At 36.4% G+C, this 19,731-nt stretch overlaps 1 protein-coding gene across 1 annotated transcript in view; it reads right to left on the reverse strand.

The window, feature by feature from the left end:
- Positions 1-415: 415 nt before the first annotated feature.
- LOC306882493 (GDNF family receptor alpha-1-like) overlaps positions 416-19,731 on the reverse strand; it is an 88,148-nt gene continuing 68,832 nt past the window's right edge. Inside the window, exons 4-9 of the mRNA XM_079437149.1 lie at positions 16,152-16,503; positions 14,035-14,144; positions 13,161-13,295; positions 7,691-7,896; positions 3,410-3,454; positions 416-2,684 (exon numbers count right to left, since the gene is read on the reverse strand). Of these exons, the coding sequence (XP_079293275.1) occupies positions 2,541-2,684; positions 3,410-3,454; positions 7,691-7,896; positions 13,161-13,295; positions 14,035-14,144; positions 16,152-16,503 (992 nt within the window). The 3' untranslated portion in view covers positions 416-2,540. The remainder of the gene's footprint in view (positions 2,685-3,409; positions 3,455-7,690; positions 7,897-13,160; positions 13,296-14,034; positions 14,145-16,151; positions 16,504-19,731) is intronic.

Consider the following 19,731-nt stretch of genomic DNA (forward strand, 5'->3'; position numbering starts at 1 on the left):
ACATGCGTAGATAAGGAGCAGGGTTGCACAATTTGGCCAAAAAGTTTCAACAGGAATGATGAATTTTTTATTCTCATATGAAAAAGTATATTACTGCTGCTGAGACATCCAAGTGAAAATAACAAAAAAAAGACCACACTTTGCTGTCATTGGAATAGTTGCTTTTTATGAGTGTTCACACTTGGGTTCAATCTTTATGAGAACCAACTAAAGCCACTTTCTGTGGGACTTTGGTTATATTTAGTAACATTTTTAAGTTATTATAGTGTCTCAGTCCATATTGCCGTTTTAATTATTTTGCAGTTCTCCCTGACCTGTTGCTGTCTCCTTTTGTAAACAAAATTATTGTTAAGGTTAAATTGCTACAGTAAAGTCCTTATACATCCTCCATGTGAAAACAAAACACAACAAAGGTGAATGAGTCAACATTTTAATCGTTTTCATAGAATACTTCTTACATTTTCACAAGCTAAGAAGAAATGTGACAGATTGTGGAAGAGTCTTGTTTAATTTGTAAATTCTCTGGAGCAATAAGATGTTGATGTAGAGAAATATAGTTTTTACAATGTAGGGTTCTTACTGTCCTGCTCCCATCTTCATAGCAACTTTGTTGCAACCAAAGCCAAATAATGCAGACCACCACAAAATGCCTGTGTAGAATCCATAACAAACTGCATCCAATAGCCTTTATTGCATTTCCATCACTCATGCTTGGTTTTTTAATGTTCATACTTTTAAAGTTTCCATACTGCTTACCAGCAGAAAAGACAACATTACAATAAATAAACTCATAATGCAAAAAGATACAAAAATAAGATATTTTTTCCTTTTTGGCTTACCATAAAACAATTAACATAGTGGTACAGTAAATAAATGGCTGTTGTACATTTCCATCATTTGGGATATAGGACAATAGAGCAATTATTACAGATGCAAGTCTTCAATTTGTTCTATAATCTCTAAACTAAAATATACTGTGTATATAGTTACTGAGGAAAGCGATAAATCCTTATCCAATATGATAATACATTGTAGAACCAGATCCCAATTCAAATATAGCAGGCTCTATAAACATAGCTCATGTAGAAGTATATATATGTTTGTGTGTTTTTTATGTAGCACTTAAAATGTCCTGTAAATAACATGGAGTACAACAATACATTATTCTTTGTTCAAAATGCCACATTAAACCAAAGCAGTATGTCATAGACTCTTTTAACGTGTACTGGTGAGGTGGTTAAACTGCACATGCCTCATACTTACATTTATGACTTCTGGGTATTTATTTATTTATTTTTTAAAGAATTCTCACTGGTTTTAAGTAATTGTGATGCAGTATCACAATACTGACTCTTTCAGTAACTTTTGTATAGACATACAGTACAAAAATGACTACATTATATAATACATACATGACTAGTTTGCATGTTTCGTTGGGGCCAAAGTATGAAAATCCCTGTCAAAGCAACATCAGAAAGGCAATATACACTCGATAGATACGCGGATGCCGGTAGGTTTAGACTTGTGAGTGGAGATGGGCAATTTACAGATACCTATATATGCAATTGTAACATAGAACCTTGACACATCGTCTGATTACACAAGAATCAATGCTGCTGTCTGGCCTCAGTCCATGTTTTCTCCTGTAAACGGTGACAGAGGAGTTATGAAATCCCAGTTCTGTTGCCATATCCATCCAGGCAACCCATGACCTCATCCTCACGTTCAAGCAAACACGTACAAACAGCATTACGCATTCACCAATGCATCCACTCAAAAACACACCATGACAAACCAGAGCAAAGTTGTCAAATAGGCTCCTTCATGTATTTTCAGACAAAGCTACGGTCCTGTTAGTCATCCAGTAAACTCCCCTCTAATCCCTCCTTTCACTTTCTGTGACCTAGATGTTTTGAAAAAATTATTTTGATATGTTTGACCTACAGATGGGCCAGTGATGCTATAGAAAATCTACGGAGAAGCACAATTAGTGAGAATCTTTCACCATAATGTTAAAAAAAAGATTACAGAAGACAATTTTTATAAATAAACAGTGACCACATCTCAAAAATTACGTTTTAATAGTGTCTTGGTTTTACTTTTGCTGTGTCTTTGTGTACCAGTGAGAAATGGATAGTGCACACTGTATTGTTAAGTGCAAAGATAAGATTAATCTCTACTGCTGTGACAGGAGTCCTTATGATTTCTGGCCCTCAAAACACCAGCGGTTGCGTAGACGGCACAACATCACATGGGAATACTGCAATGATTCCAGGGTTCTCTTGCATTTCTTTCACGTTTCATCTTACGATGCAAAATCAAGAGGGAAGAGGGACAGAAACTCGAGTACACCAAGACCACTTTGTTTCGTTGCATCAACAACATCAACAAAAGCTCTTAAAAAACAGAACAGCAAGAAAGAGGAAGGGAGGGACTAAGAGAGAGAAAGAGAGAGAGAGTGCAGAGTACAACAGATTGACCAGGAACAGCGATCGACTTTGTACAAATTGTGACTGTCCGTGTTTTATGTTCTTAGGTGGCTACAACATCGCTATGGTGAAGATGCAGTGCAAGGAGGTAGCCAGCAGGAGCAGCAGAGAGCTAAGGCTGGATAGAGACGCCCGCTGAGTGGACGAATTCCTGGAGATGGCGTTGGAGGAGCTGGGGTCATCAATCTGTGGGTCCTTGGAGAAACACAACAGTGAACAGGCAAGAAAGAAGATGAGCATTTAATCTTACCAGCCAAAAGACATGGCAGAGAGTTCAGCTATTTGATTTTGACGTATTTTTCTATTATGATGTTTTACCTTGAACATTTCTAAAAGGAATTGTATGAATTTGTGATAGGCTTTTCAAGGCTTTTAGTACACCATAATGCATTAAAAAAACCTGGACTTTCACCTTGCCAAAAATCTAAACAAAAAACAAACAAATTCATTAAAAAATAAAAATGCCATTCTGTCTGAGTTATACCTAACATGGGTTCAGATGTCTGAGAGATTAGAAAAGCTTTGTTTCAGCAATGAAATTGTTCTCCAAAAAGAGATCCTAGTTTTTAGGGCAGTTGCCGCTGCAACACTAAATGTCATTCTAGCATATAATGTTGCTTTTATTATGTACAATGACATTTAGTGAACTTTAAAAGGCAGAAGATAAGCAATGTTCACATTTTGCCATCGCCCAACGCAAAGATCATGTGCATACCGGGCGGGAAGAGCCCTCTAGTGTCAGGTCAAAGTTCAGCCGAAAAGGGCCAATGTGACATGAGATAATTACTGCTTTGTCTCTCTTTTCTTTCATTATGATTCATCCTTTCAATGGCACTTGACATAAATCAGAGATATGCCTAGTTTGGGATGTGCTATCAGTTTTTATTCTGGCATGAAAAGAAGTATGTTAGCATACTTACCACACATAACAGGTCTATTGTGTTGTTTGCCTTCTGCTTCTGAGCCTAGAAAGGAAAAAGAAAACCCTATTAAAGTAATTGGATAGAAATTTAATAATAACATCTCGGACCAAGATAACCCTTACTAGACAGCATTTTACAACCATCCAGGAGGATCCAGACCGGATAATCAATAACAAAATACCCAGACTGCTGTTTATAGCTGTGATTTTATATCTGTTAATTGCATTCTATTAGTAGTGTGCTTTGTAATGATATTGACAAGTTTAAAATGTATTGTAATTCTCTTTTTAGATAGTGTCAATATAACTATAGAGGATTAAATGTGTGCGCAATCTGATATTAATCATATTACGCATAGCAGGTGGGTTACTGGAGGATTATAGTTTGAGGTCACATTATATTTTTCAGATTTTAGCATTTTAAATGTAACCCTCCTGTAGCATACAATTTAATATGGATTTCACTTCCTTGTGTGTGTACTTGTTGTATAGGTATGTGTCTAAGAAAGTGAGAAGCAGTGGTGATATAGGAGACCTGGTGACAGTATAATGAATGGATTCCTGTGTGTTGGGGGTTCGGTATCCTCCTAAAACTAGCTGACTTGAATCTAAGCCAGAGCCCAGCATGATAAAGCATTGCCTCGGCCAGCATGAAACATTATAAACAACCGCATCTACAGACCGGCAAAAAGAGGATTTGAGGTTTAATATCAATGATTAATTTCACCCAGAGCGGTCCTAGCGCCCTTAAAACAATTTTAAAACTGAAGAAATAAACCAACAAAAGTGTAGAAAGTGTGATGTTCAGGCAAAAAAAAAAAAAAAAAAAATAGACTGTGGATAATTGTTCTCTGTACACATCAAGTGCTGTTTTAATTACATTGAGGCAAAATGATCCCAAAGTGCAAGATATGGCACTTTAATAGTTCAAAAAAAGGAAAAGAAATGGAAAAAAAGAACAAAACTAATGAAATTGGCCCTTAATCTCACTGAATCACTTGACAGCATACTAAGCAGAGAGTTTCTCAGTTGTATTATATATTTAGAACAAGAGTTCACACTGAAACCAGAGATCTCTCTCGTACTGCTAAAGCAGAGCGTTCAATAATTTAGCAAATATGCCCAATACTTGCATTTTGACACACTTTTAGATGAGGTATTACAATATGTCTCTTTGTTTTGAGGGTGTTAATGCACATCTGGCTCTGTCGTTTTACTCAAAGGCAAAAACCCTTTCTATCACATAACTGGGGGGGATTCAAACAGTATGGCTTGCTGTAAACATCTCGGTTCTAAACGAGAGAGAAAAGCAGTTCGATATGCAACAGAGGCTATATTAACATGGCGTTTGTATGCAGGAGTCATCTCGCTTGTTTTCCTAGAGGTCAGCTACGTGTGCTGTGATCATTTGTAACCGATGAAGAAAGACTGACAGACATATCCCATGAGTCTGCACTCTCCATCTCTGTTCTTCTCCTCATTTTCACACTGACAGCTGCTCCCCCTCAGAGGACTAAGTTTAGCAGTGAGACTAATACAAAAACATGTAAACTCATTAACGCCACTTTCTCCTGCTGCTGCGCTGTTCTCTGTTGGAGTGTTTGGGTCTGGATGCATGCGTGTGCGTGCCCTAATGTCTGTGATTATACAGGACATGCTGTATATGGCCAACTCTAGCTCTGCATGTGTGGGTCTTGTTTTTGGATTGAACTGTTGTCTCAAGGGCTGTATCTTAATACATTTACACATTTGGCAGACACTTATTTTCAAAGTGAGTAGGACTGCATTCAAGGCATATTATCAGTTCACAAATTTCTTGAGATTCAAACCCATGATCTTGGCATAGCTAACGCCTTGCTCTACCAGAGAAGAACTGCCCCTCCCCCGACTGAGCTTAGTTTCTCCCAAGGCTTTTATTTTTCAGTGGAATTTTGGTTAATTTTTGCCTTTGGCTTTCTAAGTTGGGGTTTAAAAGACACTTAATATTCAGTAATATTGCCAATTCACTGACACTATCAGATGAGAAGAAAACTTGAACTGAATTGAGCTGGATGACACTTGTCTCCTTTAGAGCTGCTTTATAGCTGAATCGACTTATTTTTTTATAGTTGATGCATTTCGAAACATCAAACATTTTTAAGCTATATTGAATCAAAACTGATCTGACCTGAGCTACATCTTAATAGCCACTCTATTGTCTTCTGTAGAACTACTTATAGCTAAATTGATCTAATTTCATAATTGATCAACTGTACTAAACTAAAATATTGAACTGACTTGAGCTGAATAAGGACATTATTGTCTTTTTTAGAGCTGCTTTGCAGCAGAATTTGTTTAATATTTGAAGAAGTTTGCATTATACTGTGAAGCTCCTTTGAAATAATCTATATTGTATAAAGCGCTATACTGCCCTACAAAGGCAAAAGACCTTAACTCGCTAGAGTGTGAAACTGAGAAAAATTACTTTAAAGGTTTTTACTTGTCTAGCCAAATTAATTATAGGTAGGACACTGGAAATTTGGCAATTAGATGTTTAAGTAATGAAAATGATCTACATTAAAAATTTGTGAGCTCAAACTTGATTTTTACCCCTATTTTGAAGTTCATGTACTCTGCCTTTGCATTATCTGCAAAAAGTGAGAAATCACACCAAGGCAAAAGGCAGTAACTTCCACATTATCAATATTTGATTGCTGATCACCATTTACAAAATGGTTATAGTAACACCTGTATAAAATCTACTGATCATTGGCTATCTCAAATTGGCTATTGCATATAGTAATGTGACTGTATTAATTTTATTATTTTTTTTGACCGTAACAAGCAGACTAAAAGTTAAACATGTGAGTGGATACCGTTTTGCAACCAATTTATTTGCTATGCTCAGTAACGTAAAATAATTCTAGACATAGCATAATTGCTTATATTGACTTGAATTAAATAGCCTAACCTAAAAGAACGACTTGTGGATTTATGTGAACGCCAGCAAGCAGGCATGCTCAGAAATGCATGTGGATTAAACGACAACGTTCAGCGCTATGGATTGATTTTATCGGGTTACAAGAAAAGGTAGGATATGGATTAAATTGCGAACTGTTAGGCTACTGATTTTATGACTGATCATGCTACTGCATTCAAGTACACTAGAAGTGTACTTGAATGCATTCATGCAACTAGAAGTGACAGCCTGGTGAATAATCTGCATTACAAAAAGAGAAAAAACCTCTTTAAAGATTATTCACGATTATGTATTGCTGCTAAGGTGTCTAGTCTTTACAGTGCTTTGTTATATGGAGCTGTTTTGTAGATCGTGAGCTAATTCGTTTGTCTACACCGTAATTAAAATGCAGCAGACTGTAATGGACAGTAAAAAAAAGGCAGAACACCGTATTACTCCAAGCCGGCACCGTAACTTCATTTTGACGCACGGCTAAACAAAGGCAGAATGCCGTAACTCAATTTGAGTGTTCCAAACAAAGCGAAAGAGCCATTACTGGTGTTATACGGGGTTCTGCCTTGGTTTCTCCGGAAGTTACGGTTGAGAACACCCGTTATTTTCTCGGAAAAACAACAAAATTGACTCAAGATACATAAGTACATGATAAAGGATGTCTTGAATGTCCCAAAAATATCAATAACTAATTTTCTACAAAAATCAAAGTTACGGTCTTTTGCCTTTGCACGGCAGTATAGATATAAAGGTGACTTGACAGATGATGTTCAAATCTTTAAATTAGGATTTTTTGGTGATTATGTGGATTTTAAATATATTTCTATTATAGTTGTTGCAGGTAAAATAGGCTATAACTATTAATTATATCAATTATATTAATTTATTAATTTATTATTAACTCTTAATTTGACTAAAATGTATTCATTTTTTGTAATGTTTTAAATCTTAATTTAGCCTAAATTAGTTCAGTAATTGCAATTCTGCCTTCCATTTTCTGTAGTATTTCCTTACATTTTTATGGCTGTTTTACTCTTTAAATTTTAAATAAAATTTACCTACCCATGAGAAATATTTAGCAGAGTAAAAAGTGTGACAACTCACCTTGGTCTCCCCATAATGTAGCATAGCTCTCTTATTTGACTGAAGCATTCCCTTCCTAAAACATTGTTTTCAAGATCAACAGAGGTATTTATTAACTCCTAACATATGAGGACCACAAACACATCGTCTGTAAAACCCTGCATTCCCTGAGGCACATACACATACACCCAACCCACAATGCATAAATGAAACTTGAAGATCTATGTCTGCAATAGTTCCACTGACCTGGAGGCTTCCGCAGAACTGGTAGAGGGAGTTGTCAGCTGGGTTGAGATGGTTGATGTGTGTCCCTGGCTCTATGGCATTGGGTGATCTGTCTCGATCTCTGTTCCTCTGGGATGGTGTTGTCATAGTGGTGGTTGTTTGCACTGGGGGCATTGGCTGCCAAACGCTCACATCCGTCCCATTTCCAAACGCCTGGATTGCATTACCTACATGTAAAGAGCAAAGATGATTTCTACCTTATATTAAAAGAGAGATACAATGAAATATTTAAGAATTAATTGGAGGGCCAATACAGCACAGATAAACACTACTTTGGCCTCCTGTCTGCTGTCAGAGTCTTAAGTTGATAGTCTGAGAGCCATAACATTACCATAACATAATAATACCCAGAGATGTATGACTGTTTATTAGTGTTTCAGATATGTGCTTGACTGTAAGTCAAGACCTACTCTTGGATTTTATGTGCATACTGGATGTGCATTGCATGCGGCTCAGAATTCCCTAAATGTATCATATTGAAGGCAGGCAAAACTTGCCTCATACATTGTAAATTACAGGGGGTTTCTATTTTTCTGAATACAGGAGGTCAGGTTGCTGTACATGATGACCATCAGCTTAATCTCTCTTTCGTAATTTATGATCATTGATTTAACAGAAGTACCAGCAGTGTGTTCTGTACTGTAGATACAGAACACATTTGTGTTTAGCACAAATACTGCAGTCTGTGTCTGTGAAGACACAAAATCCAACAAAGTGTGCTACAGTATGTGTAGTTGTTTTACTTTGTGAAGTTGTTCTGTTGTATCAGAAACGTCCGCCCTCTCTCATAGTGTTTAGTTCTGTCTGTCGCTGCGCTACATCTTAAATCCCCTTCTCTAATTTTATCATACTTACATGTAAATAGTTTGAACAAACATAATGAATGTGTTGTTTGCCATTTTTAGACGCTTTCTCTCCATCTCTCTAGGAAATACTGGAAAAGACCCGCAGGCTCTGAGCGCTTTGATCGTTGTTTTGAGTCTATGAGCCCTGACACATTTTCTTCAGCAGATGAATCGTGTAGTTTCCTCTCATGTGCATGTCTCTCAATGAGTCATGTTCTCTGAATCCACTCTACACTCCACCAGCTTATGTCTGGAGACCTTCATATCCACAAGGTTTTAGGTTTCAAAGAAAATATAATGCACTACAATATCAGGCTACTGTTTGGTGTTTTTTTTAATTTTTTTGATGAAATGCAGACCAGCTTAAAATAAGCATGCTTTTCTGATGTAAATACCATTTGCATTTAGATGTATTTCAGCAGCGCACATTTAGCAGAACCCGTTTATTTGACATTTTTCTAACTGAGTACAGTTCGGGGTCAGTAGGATTGTTATTATTATAATTTTTTTTTTTTTTTACATTTATACCTTTTAATTGTTACAGAAAGATTGTGTGACACTGAAGACTGTAGTACTGGCTGCTGAAAATTCAGATCATCAAAATATTACAGTTTTGATCACATAAATGCAGGCTTGGTGAACAAAAGATTATTAACTTACTTGAAAAAAATAAAAACTACACCCAAATGTATGCATCTACAGCATAATGTATTTGTTTTAGCACATTTCTTTGTTTTCTAAAATAAAAGTTTATTTCCAGCTTTGAATTAGATTTAAATCACAGATTTTTGAACCCCATTTTATTTGAAAAATAAAGCCAGTATGTTTTTAAGAAACACTCTTATTATTGTGCCAGTGCTGTCCACCAGTTTGAAGCAATGCCACCATACTCCGGAAGGAAGGGTATAAATGTGAAAGTGAGTATTTAAACAAAAAATCCAATTTAAGATTTTTAATACCGATCGAACAATCTCACTGTTTCACTCGATGCTATCTCTTCTGCTGAAACACTAGGCTGTGTTGAGGATGCTGTGTTCCAAGGGCAGACAGACGCATAACGCTCAGGGGCTAGTGTAGGTTGTGAGGCCAAAGCACTTCGTCATAGCCTCCTAAACACCCAGATACTGACGGCGCTGAGAACGAACCCCCAGAACTGTCAGGATTCCTTAAAACTGAAATCCCATAATGAGACACGAGAGAATGAGGTAATGAGAAGGAGAGAGAGAAAGTGAGCGAGAAAAAAAGATATAACAATAAAGAAGCAATTTAACCCAGTTTAACCTCCTGAAGAGTCTCCTTCAACATCCCCTCAAAGCCCTCGGCACTAAAAGAAACAAATTAAATTAAGCTCAGACTGTTTACAGATATACTCTTCCTACAGTGAATCCACCCATCCTTGTGAAGATCTGAAAATTGAAAACTATCTCTGTTTTTCCTGCAGTAGTTTAGAGAAAGATTTTTGACAGGTCACTATTCCCTTGCATTTTTCATAATTTTTTATCACCTTTTTGCCATCACTATTTAACTATAAATGTTCTTGACATGTAACAGTTTGTGTCCTGCATAAAAGTCCAAACTTATATCCCCAAGGATATCAGTTTTTATGTTTTTATGAAAACAACCTTATGTGCAGTTGAGTAGTATACAAACAATTTTATTTGAGTGTGATTATTATATCTGAAAATAAACCGCTTTGAATGTAATAGTGTTGGTCATTTTAACCTCTGATGTACCAAATGATGGGGTTCCCTGTATAGTTGACCGCATCAGTTGAGAGAGATTTTTTTATTTGTCCTTTTTCCTCCAAACTATCGGTATCGGCAGATATCATTCTGCTATCGTATCAGCTGATAAATGTCATGTATCGTTTCATATCTCTTATAATATATATGTGTATATATATATATATATATATATATATGTGTGTGTGTGTGTGTGTATATATATATATATATTATTTTATATACAGTGGGGGAAATTTTTTTTTTTGATCCCCTTCTGATTTTGTGTTTTCCCACTGACAAAGAAATAAGTCTATAATTGTAATGGTAGGTTTATTTGAACAGTGAGGAAAAACAACCAAACAATCCAGAAAAAAACGCATTTCGAAAAAGTTATAAATTGATTTGTATTTTCATGAGTGAAATAAGTATTTGATCCCCTATCAATCAGAAAGATTTCTGCCTCCCAGGTGTCTTTTATACAGGTAAGGAGCTGAGATTATGAGCACTCTCTTAAAGGGAGTGCTACTAATCTCAGTTTGTTACCTGTATAAAAGACATCTGTCCACAGAAGCAATCAAACTCTCCACCATGTCCAAAACCAAAGAGCCTTATCACCTTTTTGGCATCACTATTTAACTGTAAGTGGTCTTGACATGAAACAGTTTGTTCTGCATAAAAGTCCAAATATTCCATGTAGACTTTCAGTCAGGGTGGAAAAGTATCTGCCACAATGTCTGAATGCAGAATTTTACCAGCCACTCAGTCACTTTTAAGTAACAACTGCTGCACAACTACAACAGCAAATCATATTGTTATAAAAGCTGCATATAAATACAGTAGTAACAGAAATAGGAAAATACTATGTAGTTTCAGATAATATTTGGATTTATTTTTCGTTAAGGCAATTATCAAATCACAAAAGCTGTGATTTAATTAAATATATAATTTTCTTTTTTTTATTATTAATTGCATTTTTTTTTGTTTTTTTTTTCTCTTCATCATCATATTCATATTGATATATAATTTCACAATTTTGGCAAAATTATGCAGCCCTTACAAACAAGAACAGCAAACCTGTTTTTTTCTTTTGTTTTTTTTATTGCATTACAAAATGCAATTTCTGTTAGAAGAATCATAATCAGACTTGTTTTTCTCCAAATTGTGCATTCCTATTGACTTTTAGTAGTGAAATGTGGACTGAGGCTGTTACAAAAGAGGCATGATGATTGACATGACCTTCTTCTTCTGTGAACTATTTCACCACAAGAAACTTAGTTCAACTGCTGTGTATTGAGGTTTGAGTAGTGGCATTCACCTGAACCTGCTTTCTAAACTGACCCCTGCATGGATCTCTGTCAGTACTACAGTTTCCGTAGCACTCCCAACACTTTCACAAGCCCTTCCTGAAAGCTCGCTTTTTGCTATTACCACTTAGTCTGTTTTCACACCATTCTATGAGTACATGGGAACAAAACAAAACACTTGGTGCAGTCAAGGAAGTGTAGCGAGCAAAAGATATATGGGGGAAAGTGTAAGAGAAAGAAGTGTACATAATAGGAAGATGGAAGAGGCTTTTTAGAGGCAGAGGTAAAAACGGGCTGACAGGCAGACCGCTAAAAGCCTCAGAAAACAACTTGCTGGAGTCTGAAGAGATGGACAGAGCAAACCAGATCAGAGGGAGAATTAGACAAATGCACAGTTAGGAAGGAAATGGCATGGATGGATGCACAAAATATAAAGGAAGAGAAAACAATACAGAAAAAAAACTAACAGAAAATATGAGGAGGGATTGACAGATTGCTCACATCTTTACGTCTATTTTTATGTCATTTACTAGAGGAAGATAAAATTAAACTCTTAAAAATTAGACTCTTTTTATATAACCATTTATATTTATGCATTTAGCAGACGCTTTTATCCAAAGTGACTTACATTGCATTCAAGTTACAGTTTTTACATTTTATCAGCTCTTGCTTTCCCTAGGAATCGAACCCATGACTTTAGTGTTGCTAGCGCCATGCTCTACTATTTGAGCTACAGGAAAGAAAACACATGAATGATACCTATGACCCCAAGAACACCATCCCCGCCGTCAAACATGGAGGTGGAAACATTATGCTTTGGGGGTGTTTTTCTGCTAAGGGGACAGGACCACTGCACCGCATCAAAGGGACGATGGACGGGGCCATGTACCGTCAGGGCTAGGGCATCAAAGATGAAAATGGGTCGTGGATGGGTATTCCAGCATGACACTGACCCAAAACACACGGCCGAGGAGTGGCTCAAGAAGAAGCACATTAAGGTCCTGGAGTGGCCTAGCCAGTCTCCAGACCTTAATCCCATAGAAAATCTGTGGAGGGAGCTGAAGGTTCGAGTTGCCAAACGTCAGCCTCGAAACCTTAATGACTTGAGAGAATCTGCAAAGAGGAGTGGGACAAAATCCCTCCTGAGATGTGTGCAAACCTGGTGGCTAACTACAAGAAATATCTGACCTCTGTGATTGCCAACAAGGGTTTTCCCACCAAGTACTAAGTCAAGTTTTGCGAAGGGGTCAAATACTTATTTGACTCATTAAAATGCAAATCAATTTATAACTTTTTGAAATGCGTTTTTCTGGATTTTTGTTGTTGTTATTCTGTCTCTCACTGTTAAAATAAACCTACCATTAAAATTATAGACTGATAATTTATTTGTCAATGGGCAAACATACAAAATCAGCAGGGGATCAAATATTTTTTTTCCCACTGTATATTATTTTATGCTATTTAAGCTCTAACAAAATCTACACATGTAAATCAGCGGAACTGTTTCAGATTTTCTTTGCACAGAGACAGGACAAGTCGGGCCAAACCAGTAACTCACGCAGGCAGGCGTTGTCAGTGAAGAACTCTGTGAATCTGTCGCATTCCTCTTTGCTGTTGCCGCTGCTGCTGCAGTCACAGAATGGAGACACGCTGATCTTGGGTGAGCGCAGATAATTTGGGGTCATCACCGTGCCTGAAAAACAAAAGGACATGTTGCATTTTAAAAATTAAAGTATCAATTTCATATTTGATTGGAATTTGATTAAATATGTGCGTTTTTAAAATAAATTTGTGTACACATCAAAACTCTAAACCCTTGTCATCTTCAGATTAGCAATTATCTTGTTCTCACTGAGCTTTCTTAAAAATAATAATTTTGGTGCAGTGTGCCTCATAAAAGCTGTACTGTGGGGATGTGACAGTGTTAGCCCACAGAGAAACATTCTCCCACTGGTAGAACAACAACAGGAGATAATCACAGATTAATAGCTGCACTGCTGTATTCCCGTGTGTCCAGCTGCTGTTTCTGTGTGCTGCACACGACTTTGGGAAGACATACAGCACAAGCAAAATGCAAAGAAGAACTAGAGAACAAACATGTGTTCACAAAGGCTTTCTCTCTATATATATCTCAGTGGATTGTATGGAGACTAGTAGAAGTCACCCAGTGCTAATTAATCAGACATTAAATTGTATCACTGAATCATCAGTATATTACAGGTTGATGTGTGTGTGTGTGTGTGTGTGTATTCCCCATGACTCTGAATTAATATAAAATGTACTATATTAATAATTAAAAAATACATTTTGTTTATAGGTATATGTGATAAATTGTTTTTTAACAGTGCAACTATTTCCCTAGACCCTAATATTAAATGTACCACATTAATAATAATAAAAATAAATAAATATATGCTACAAAGCAAACTCACCAATGAGGCCAGAGTACGACAGCAAGCAGTCAGCATAATTTTCCTTCAGACAGCCAGAGAGAGAGCGGGGCTCAGGTTGACAGTTAGTGAAGAAATCAGCCAGACGAGACCTAAAACACCACACACGCACATTTCATATTACATAATTCTCACCTTCTCCTGACATCTACTCTAGTACAATGAGTACTAATGACATCACTTTATAATTAAATATGGTTCATTATGAATGAATGAATGAAAACATGATGCCAAATCTGTTAGAAAAGCAAACTGCACACACAGTTCTTGGCTGTTAAAAGTGTTGGAAGACTCTCGGTAGCAGTCTGTGGCCGTGTAAAGGACAGTGAAGGAATGTGTAAATGAATGTGCTGTGCCGTGTCTCCTTAGACAACATGGTGTGGGACTAGTGTGGGATCTCTGCACAACTCTACCGAACACCTTGCTACAGCTAGGGGCTACACCTGGCTTCAAAATAATAATGGGTACAAGAGCAGGATGGATGCAGCAAGAAAGACATATAATGAGGAAAAAATGACCGGAATGGAGCATGTGAACTGTACAGACCTGGAGCGCAAGTGCAAATATATTCCATTTATTTGTATGAGTGTCTTAGTGTGCCCCCAGAATGCCGAGTGGCGGCTCTTCTGATTGAGCAGGGTCATTAGTTGTCGCACTCTCTGTGCCTAAAGACGTTTACTTGGCAAAACTACATCCACGTTGTGCTAATGAATCCTTAACAAGCCACTTAGCGGACTCTGGGATTGCCTCCTTCCCGCACAAACCAGATTTAAGGCTGCAGTTTTTATTGCTACACTTCAATAATCACCACGATCGTCCTCGCGATGTGTTCTTCTGCCTTACCATAATAAATACTTTATTTCCCAAATAGATGCAGTTTAGCTGCTCATGGCCATGTCTGTCCCTATTGGTGAATATGTGTTATTACAGATGGCATGTTGAGATCTTGCCTCTCAGATTCAGAGAGGCATTTCTTAGCACTTCTAAATAGCTAATTTTGCACTGCCATGTGTTAATGCACACAAGATAAGTGTTGTCATGAAGTGTGGATGCATTTGCATGTAAGTGTGTGTGTGCGTGTGTGTAAGAGGGAGAAAGAGAAGGATATCCAACTGTTCTTAACTTTGTGTATATACTTTATTTACTCGCTTTACAACTATAAAGTTTGAGACTGCCAGTTAAATGGTTCTGTTATTTTTATATTATATTATATTATATATGAATGCGTTTATTTTTAGATCATTAGAAATTATTATATTAATAATATTTTAAATTGTTCTTAAATGCAAGTTCTTAATTACATTAGTTTATTTATTAAGTGAAATATATAATTTAAATCATATATTAATGTAATTCTTACTATAACATGTTAGAATAGAAAGGAAAATTAAAATTTAAGTGAATGTTGAACCAAAATATGAAAAAAAATCTATAAAAATATATTTATGGTCAATTCTTATTATTTAGGGTCAATTTACTAATTTATTGTTATTACTTTACAATAGGGTCTGAATAGTTAACGTTAGTTAATTCACTAGCTAATAATGAGCAATACATTAGTTATATCATTTATTAATCTTTGTTAACATTAGATAATAAAATTATAAATGGTCACTATTAGTTCATGTTAGATCAGTTCCATTAAATAATGTTAATAGATACAACTTTTCATTTTAATAATGTATTAGTAAATGTTGAAGTTACCATAATAAGATTAAGAAATGCTGGTAACACTATTTTAAGGTGTCCTTGTTACACTATTAAAATAACAATAAAGTATGTATAATTACATGCAAGCAACCCTAAACCAAACCCTAATCCTAATCCTAACCATATAATAAGTACATGTAGTTAATTAATATTTCTCAGTACTTAAATGTATAATTACACTGTAACAAGGACACCTTAAAATAAATTGTAACCTATATGCCTTAGAGGTATTTTTTTAATTGTTAGTTCATGCTTACTAATGTACTTAACTATTAACTAATAGAAACGTCTTGTAAAGTGTTATTGATTTATTCACTTAACTTAATTACATGATCACGAGAATAATATTTTAGGTTGCCTGTAATAAATGAGTTGTTTGTGGTTCAGACCTGCAGATGTAGTTGGTCTTGCAGGACGCTTGCAGTGCCAGACAGTTGGGCTTCTCCTTGTCCTCATATGAACAGGCTGGTACGATGGTCTGGCGTCTGCGCTCAGAACAGGCCATCTGATCCCCTAGAGGACAGGAGCAGAAGAGCATACCGTAGCTGTGCTTGGGTGGCACCTTGTCGAAGAACTGCCGCAGGGCCTTGTGGCACTTCCGTTTGTTGCAGACTTCAGCCGTTGAGACTCGGCTGGTGCAGGGGCTTATGTAAGCTGAACGGTATTTCTTACAGGTGTCGTTAAGGTTGCAGGCCTTCGCTGCATTCAGGCAGTTGTTCTCCTTTGCTAGTGCTGGCTCACCTGCAAAGACAAAGAAGCATGGTATAAAAGACAATATAACTAATATGAACACAGATGCAGTGTGTGTGTCCGTCAATCAGTTTTTGGAGAGAGGGTGTGCGGGTGAAATGCAGCTAAACCAAAAATGTATATATAAGAAAAAAAATTATACATTGACAAAAATGTAAAGTTTTAAAAGTAAAAAAAAAGTACAAAAAATGAAATAAAAAAGAAAGGTAAAAGACAAAGAAAAACAAAGAGTCTGATACTATCCACAGCTCTGCCCTTGCGCCACAGAAAAATGTTTTATTTGAATACCCTACAGCACTGACAGACATGTGAATTAATCATCCCTGTTTCTGCAGGTCTGCCAAAACACAGAGGCTGTTTATAAGGAACCTGTTTTTTGTTTTAGGTTGTTTTTTTATGTTAAACGGAACAGTGCTCATCCCTTTGGATCCCTGCAGCCTAAACAAACAGTCATCTTGGCCGAACAAGGGAGTTATCAAAGCGGCCGGCACGGCTCTGCTCTCGCCTGCCAGCTTCGGCTAATTGCAGGCTTTCTAACACATTCCACAATTAACTAACATTTCTGGAGACTTGCTGAGCTACAGCAGCAGTTTGGCTTATAATGAGAGCCAATTAAATACAAGAGATGGGTTGTATTAAAGCGAGGGTGAAGTGTGTATGTGTTTTTCTGTGTGTGTATATGTGTGTTAAGGACAGTGCTAATAAGATGGTTGTTTTTAAGGAAGCCTGCGAGGAGACTGTATCCTCAGTGCCTCTAGCAGCAGGAATTGATGTCATTCAGTCATGTAAATCATGTTGGATTAGACTAAGGATAAAAACAGGTGTATAGAACACCAGGTGTATGGAAGCCACCTGTCCTCTATCTCTGGCATTTGTGTACGATTGTTGCATTTCGCTGCAGTTAAGCCGGGCATACACTGTGCAATTTTAGCAATGTTTTTGTTAAATACCAACTCTCACTGTACGAGTAAATTGTATGCAATGAAACTTGAAACTTGACTCCTCACAATATACATGGGAAGTAAACATGTGGGATCCCCCAAACCTGGAACTGTGTAGCCTCCATCGCTTCCTTCCAAACATCACACCGTGTTATCAAGGTTTCATTTATGTTTAGGGCAGTCGGTTCATAGCACTGCTTCAATTGTACGATAACTTCATGAGAGGTGACTAAAATGTCAGAAATTAATTTGCCTATTAGATTGCCTGTAGGCTAATTGCCTTTCATTAACCCTTGTATACTCCAGTACAAAACATACATGACAAAGCTGAAATTCGTCCCGACTCAAAAAAGAAAAAGAGTTTTATTATTCAGAAATCAGCTCAAAATCTGACGAAAATTGCACAGTGTAATTGTAATTTACATGGAAATGATCACCAATGTGTCTGAAAGAAAAGCATAGTAGGGTTTTTAGTGCTAATGAACGTGAATTATTAAATAATTATAAAAATATTGATGTCAGACATGGCATTGCATACAGTCTAACGGCAAAAATTCTAATATTTCAAATATTTCACCCAAACCTCAAATCAATTTTGAAAATTCTGCATATGCATATGACTGAAACTCTACTCAGCTCCTGTAGTGCTCTCTATTAGAAATGAATGACTTCTGGTCTGTCATTTGTCATACATAGTGAAAAGGTGGTTCGAAGCGGACATGGATTCAAAATCGGCATTTCCTAGTATTTCTGCTCAGTTCAAAGCAAAATGTTATATTTTTTCACCAAAATGTATCAAAATTTCTACTTCTGAAATTCATATTTCCACAAATAAATTCACAAATCCATTCAACTTTTTTAAACCCTCCTCTTCAACAGAATTGTTGTGGTGCATAGCTTTTCAATGCGGTATATTACTGATAATGCTGCACAATGATATGTAGAAAAACTGAAATCAGTGCTCAGTAACCAGGTTTCCATCCAAAGTTGCAAATTTAACTTTTGCGCAAAATTAGAATGTCGCCTAAAACATTTGCGAATAAGCACCTTTTCCACCCGATGAGTCAAAGAGAACAAAATCATCACTTCCTGATAAACTGGCACTAAATATAACAAAGAAAAGTGGGAGAAGTCACTGAATATAATACTTTTCATATATAATAAATGATTTGTGCCTCAGAGCAAGCACACGAAACACAATGAATGTGGTAATTGCTTTTGTGGATGCCTGCTGTTCGGGAACACAGTCGTGTAACAGTACTGGTGGGCAATAATACAGAAATACTTTGACAACAGACATTGCTCGGGCATTTCAGAATGACCATAGCAACATTTCAGGTGCTGTGCAACAAGATCGGTCCGCTGGTCAGCTTATGCCATACCATCGCACAAAATCACGTGATTTTTTTTGATGCACATGGAGGAATATATTTGGCAAATGCATTACCATTTGCCAAATTTGGTGTTTCCATCACTCATTTCTAATGGAATACTTCAAAATGCGCACTAAAAAAAACCCAAAAAACCTTGCTACATGTACTGTGTTAGGCTAACCGAGAATTGTCATGGCGCTTGCATATTGTTGCTCTCTTGTTGGTTTTTATTGTTTCTATTGTCCTCATTTGTAAGTCGCTTTGGATAAAAGTGTCTGCTAAATGACTAAATGTAAATGTAAAATAGGGTGATGGAAACATAGCTAACTGTACCTCTACCAAGTAAAAATCTGTTTGTGCTGAAGACAGTAGCAGATACACTACCATTCAAAAGATTGAGGTCAGTAACTTTTTATAAGAACAAAGGAAATTAATACTTTACTCAGCAAATATGGATTACATTAATCAATAAAGAAATTCAGGACATTTGTAATGTTTCAAAAAGTAAGGTTTATATTTGAAATAAATGTTCTGTTCTGTTCTTATGAATTTTACATTCATTAAAGAATCCTGAAAAAAGTATCAAGATTTCCACAAAAATATTAGGCAGCTGAACTGTTTCAGCATGGATGGTAATAAGAATTACAGTATTTCTTGTGCACCAAATAAGTTTAGTATGATTCAGCTTTTCCATCACAGGAATTAATTACATTTTAAAGTAGATAACCATTATTTTAAATTGAAAAAAAAACAAAAAAACACAATATTACTGTTTTACTGCTTTTTAGATTAAATAAATGCAGCCTTGTTGAGTTTAAGTGACTTTTTTCAAAAACATTAAGGCCCGGTTTCACAAACGGGGCTTAGCTTAAGCCAGGACTAGGCCTTAGTTAAATTAAGATATT

This window comes from Barbus barbus (genome assembly GCF_936440315.1).
Source record: "Barbus barbus genome assembly, chromosome: 16".
Taxonomy (NCBI): Eukaryota; Metazoa; Chordata; class Actinopteri; order Cypriniformes; family Cyprinidae; genus Barbus; species Barbus barbus.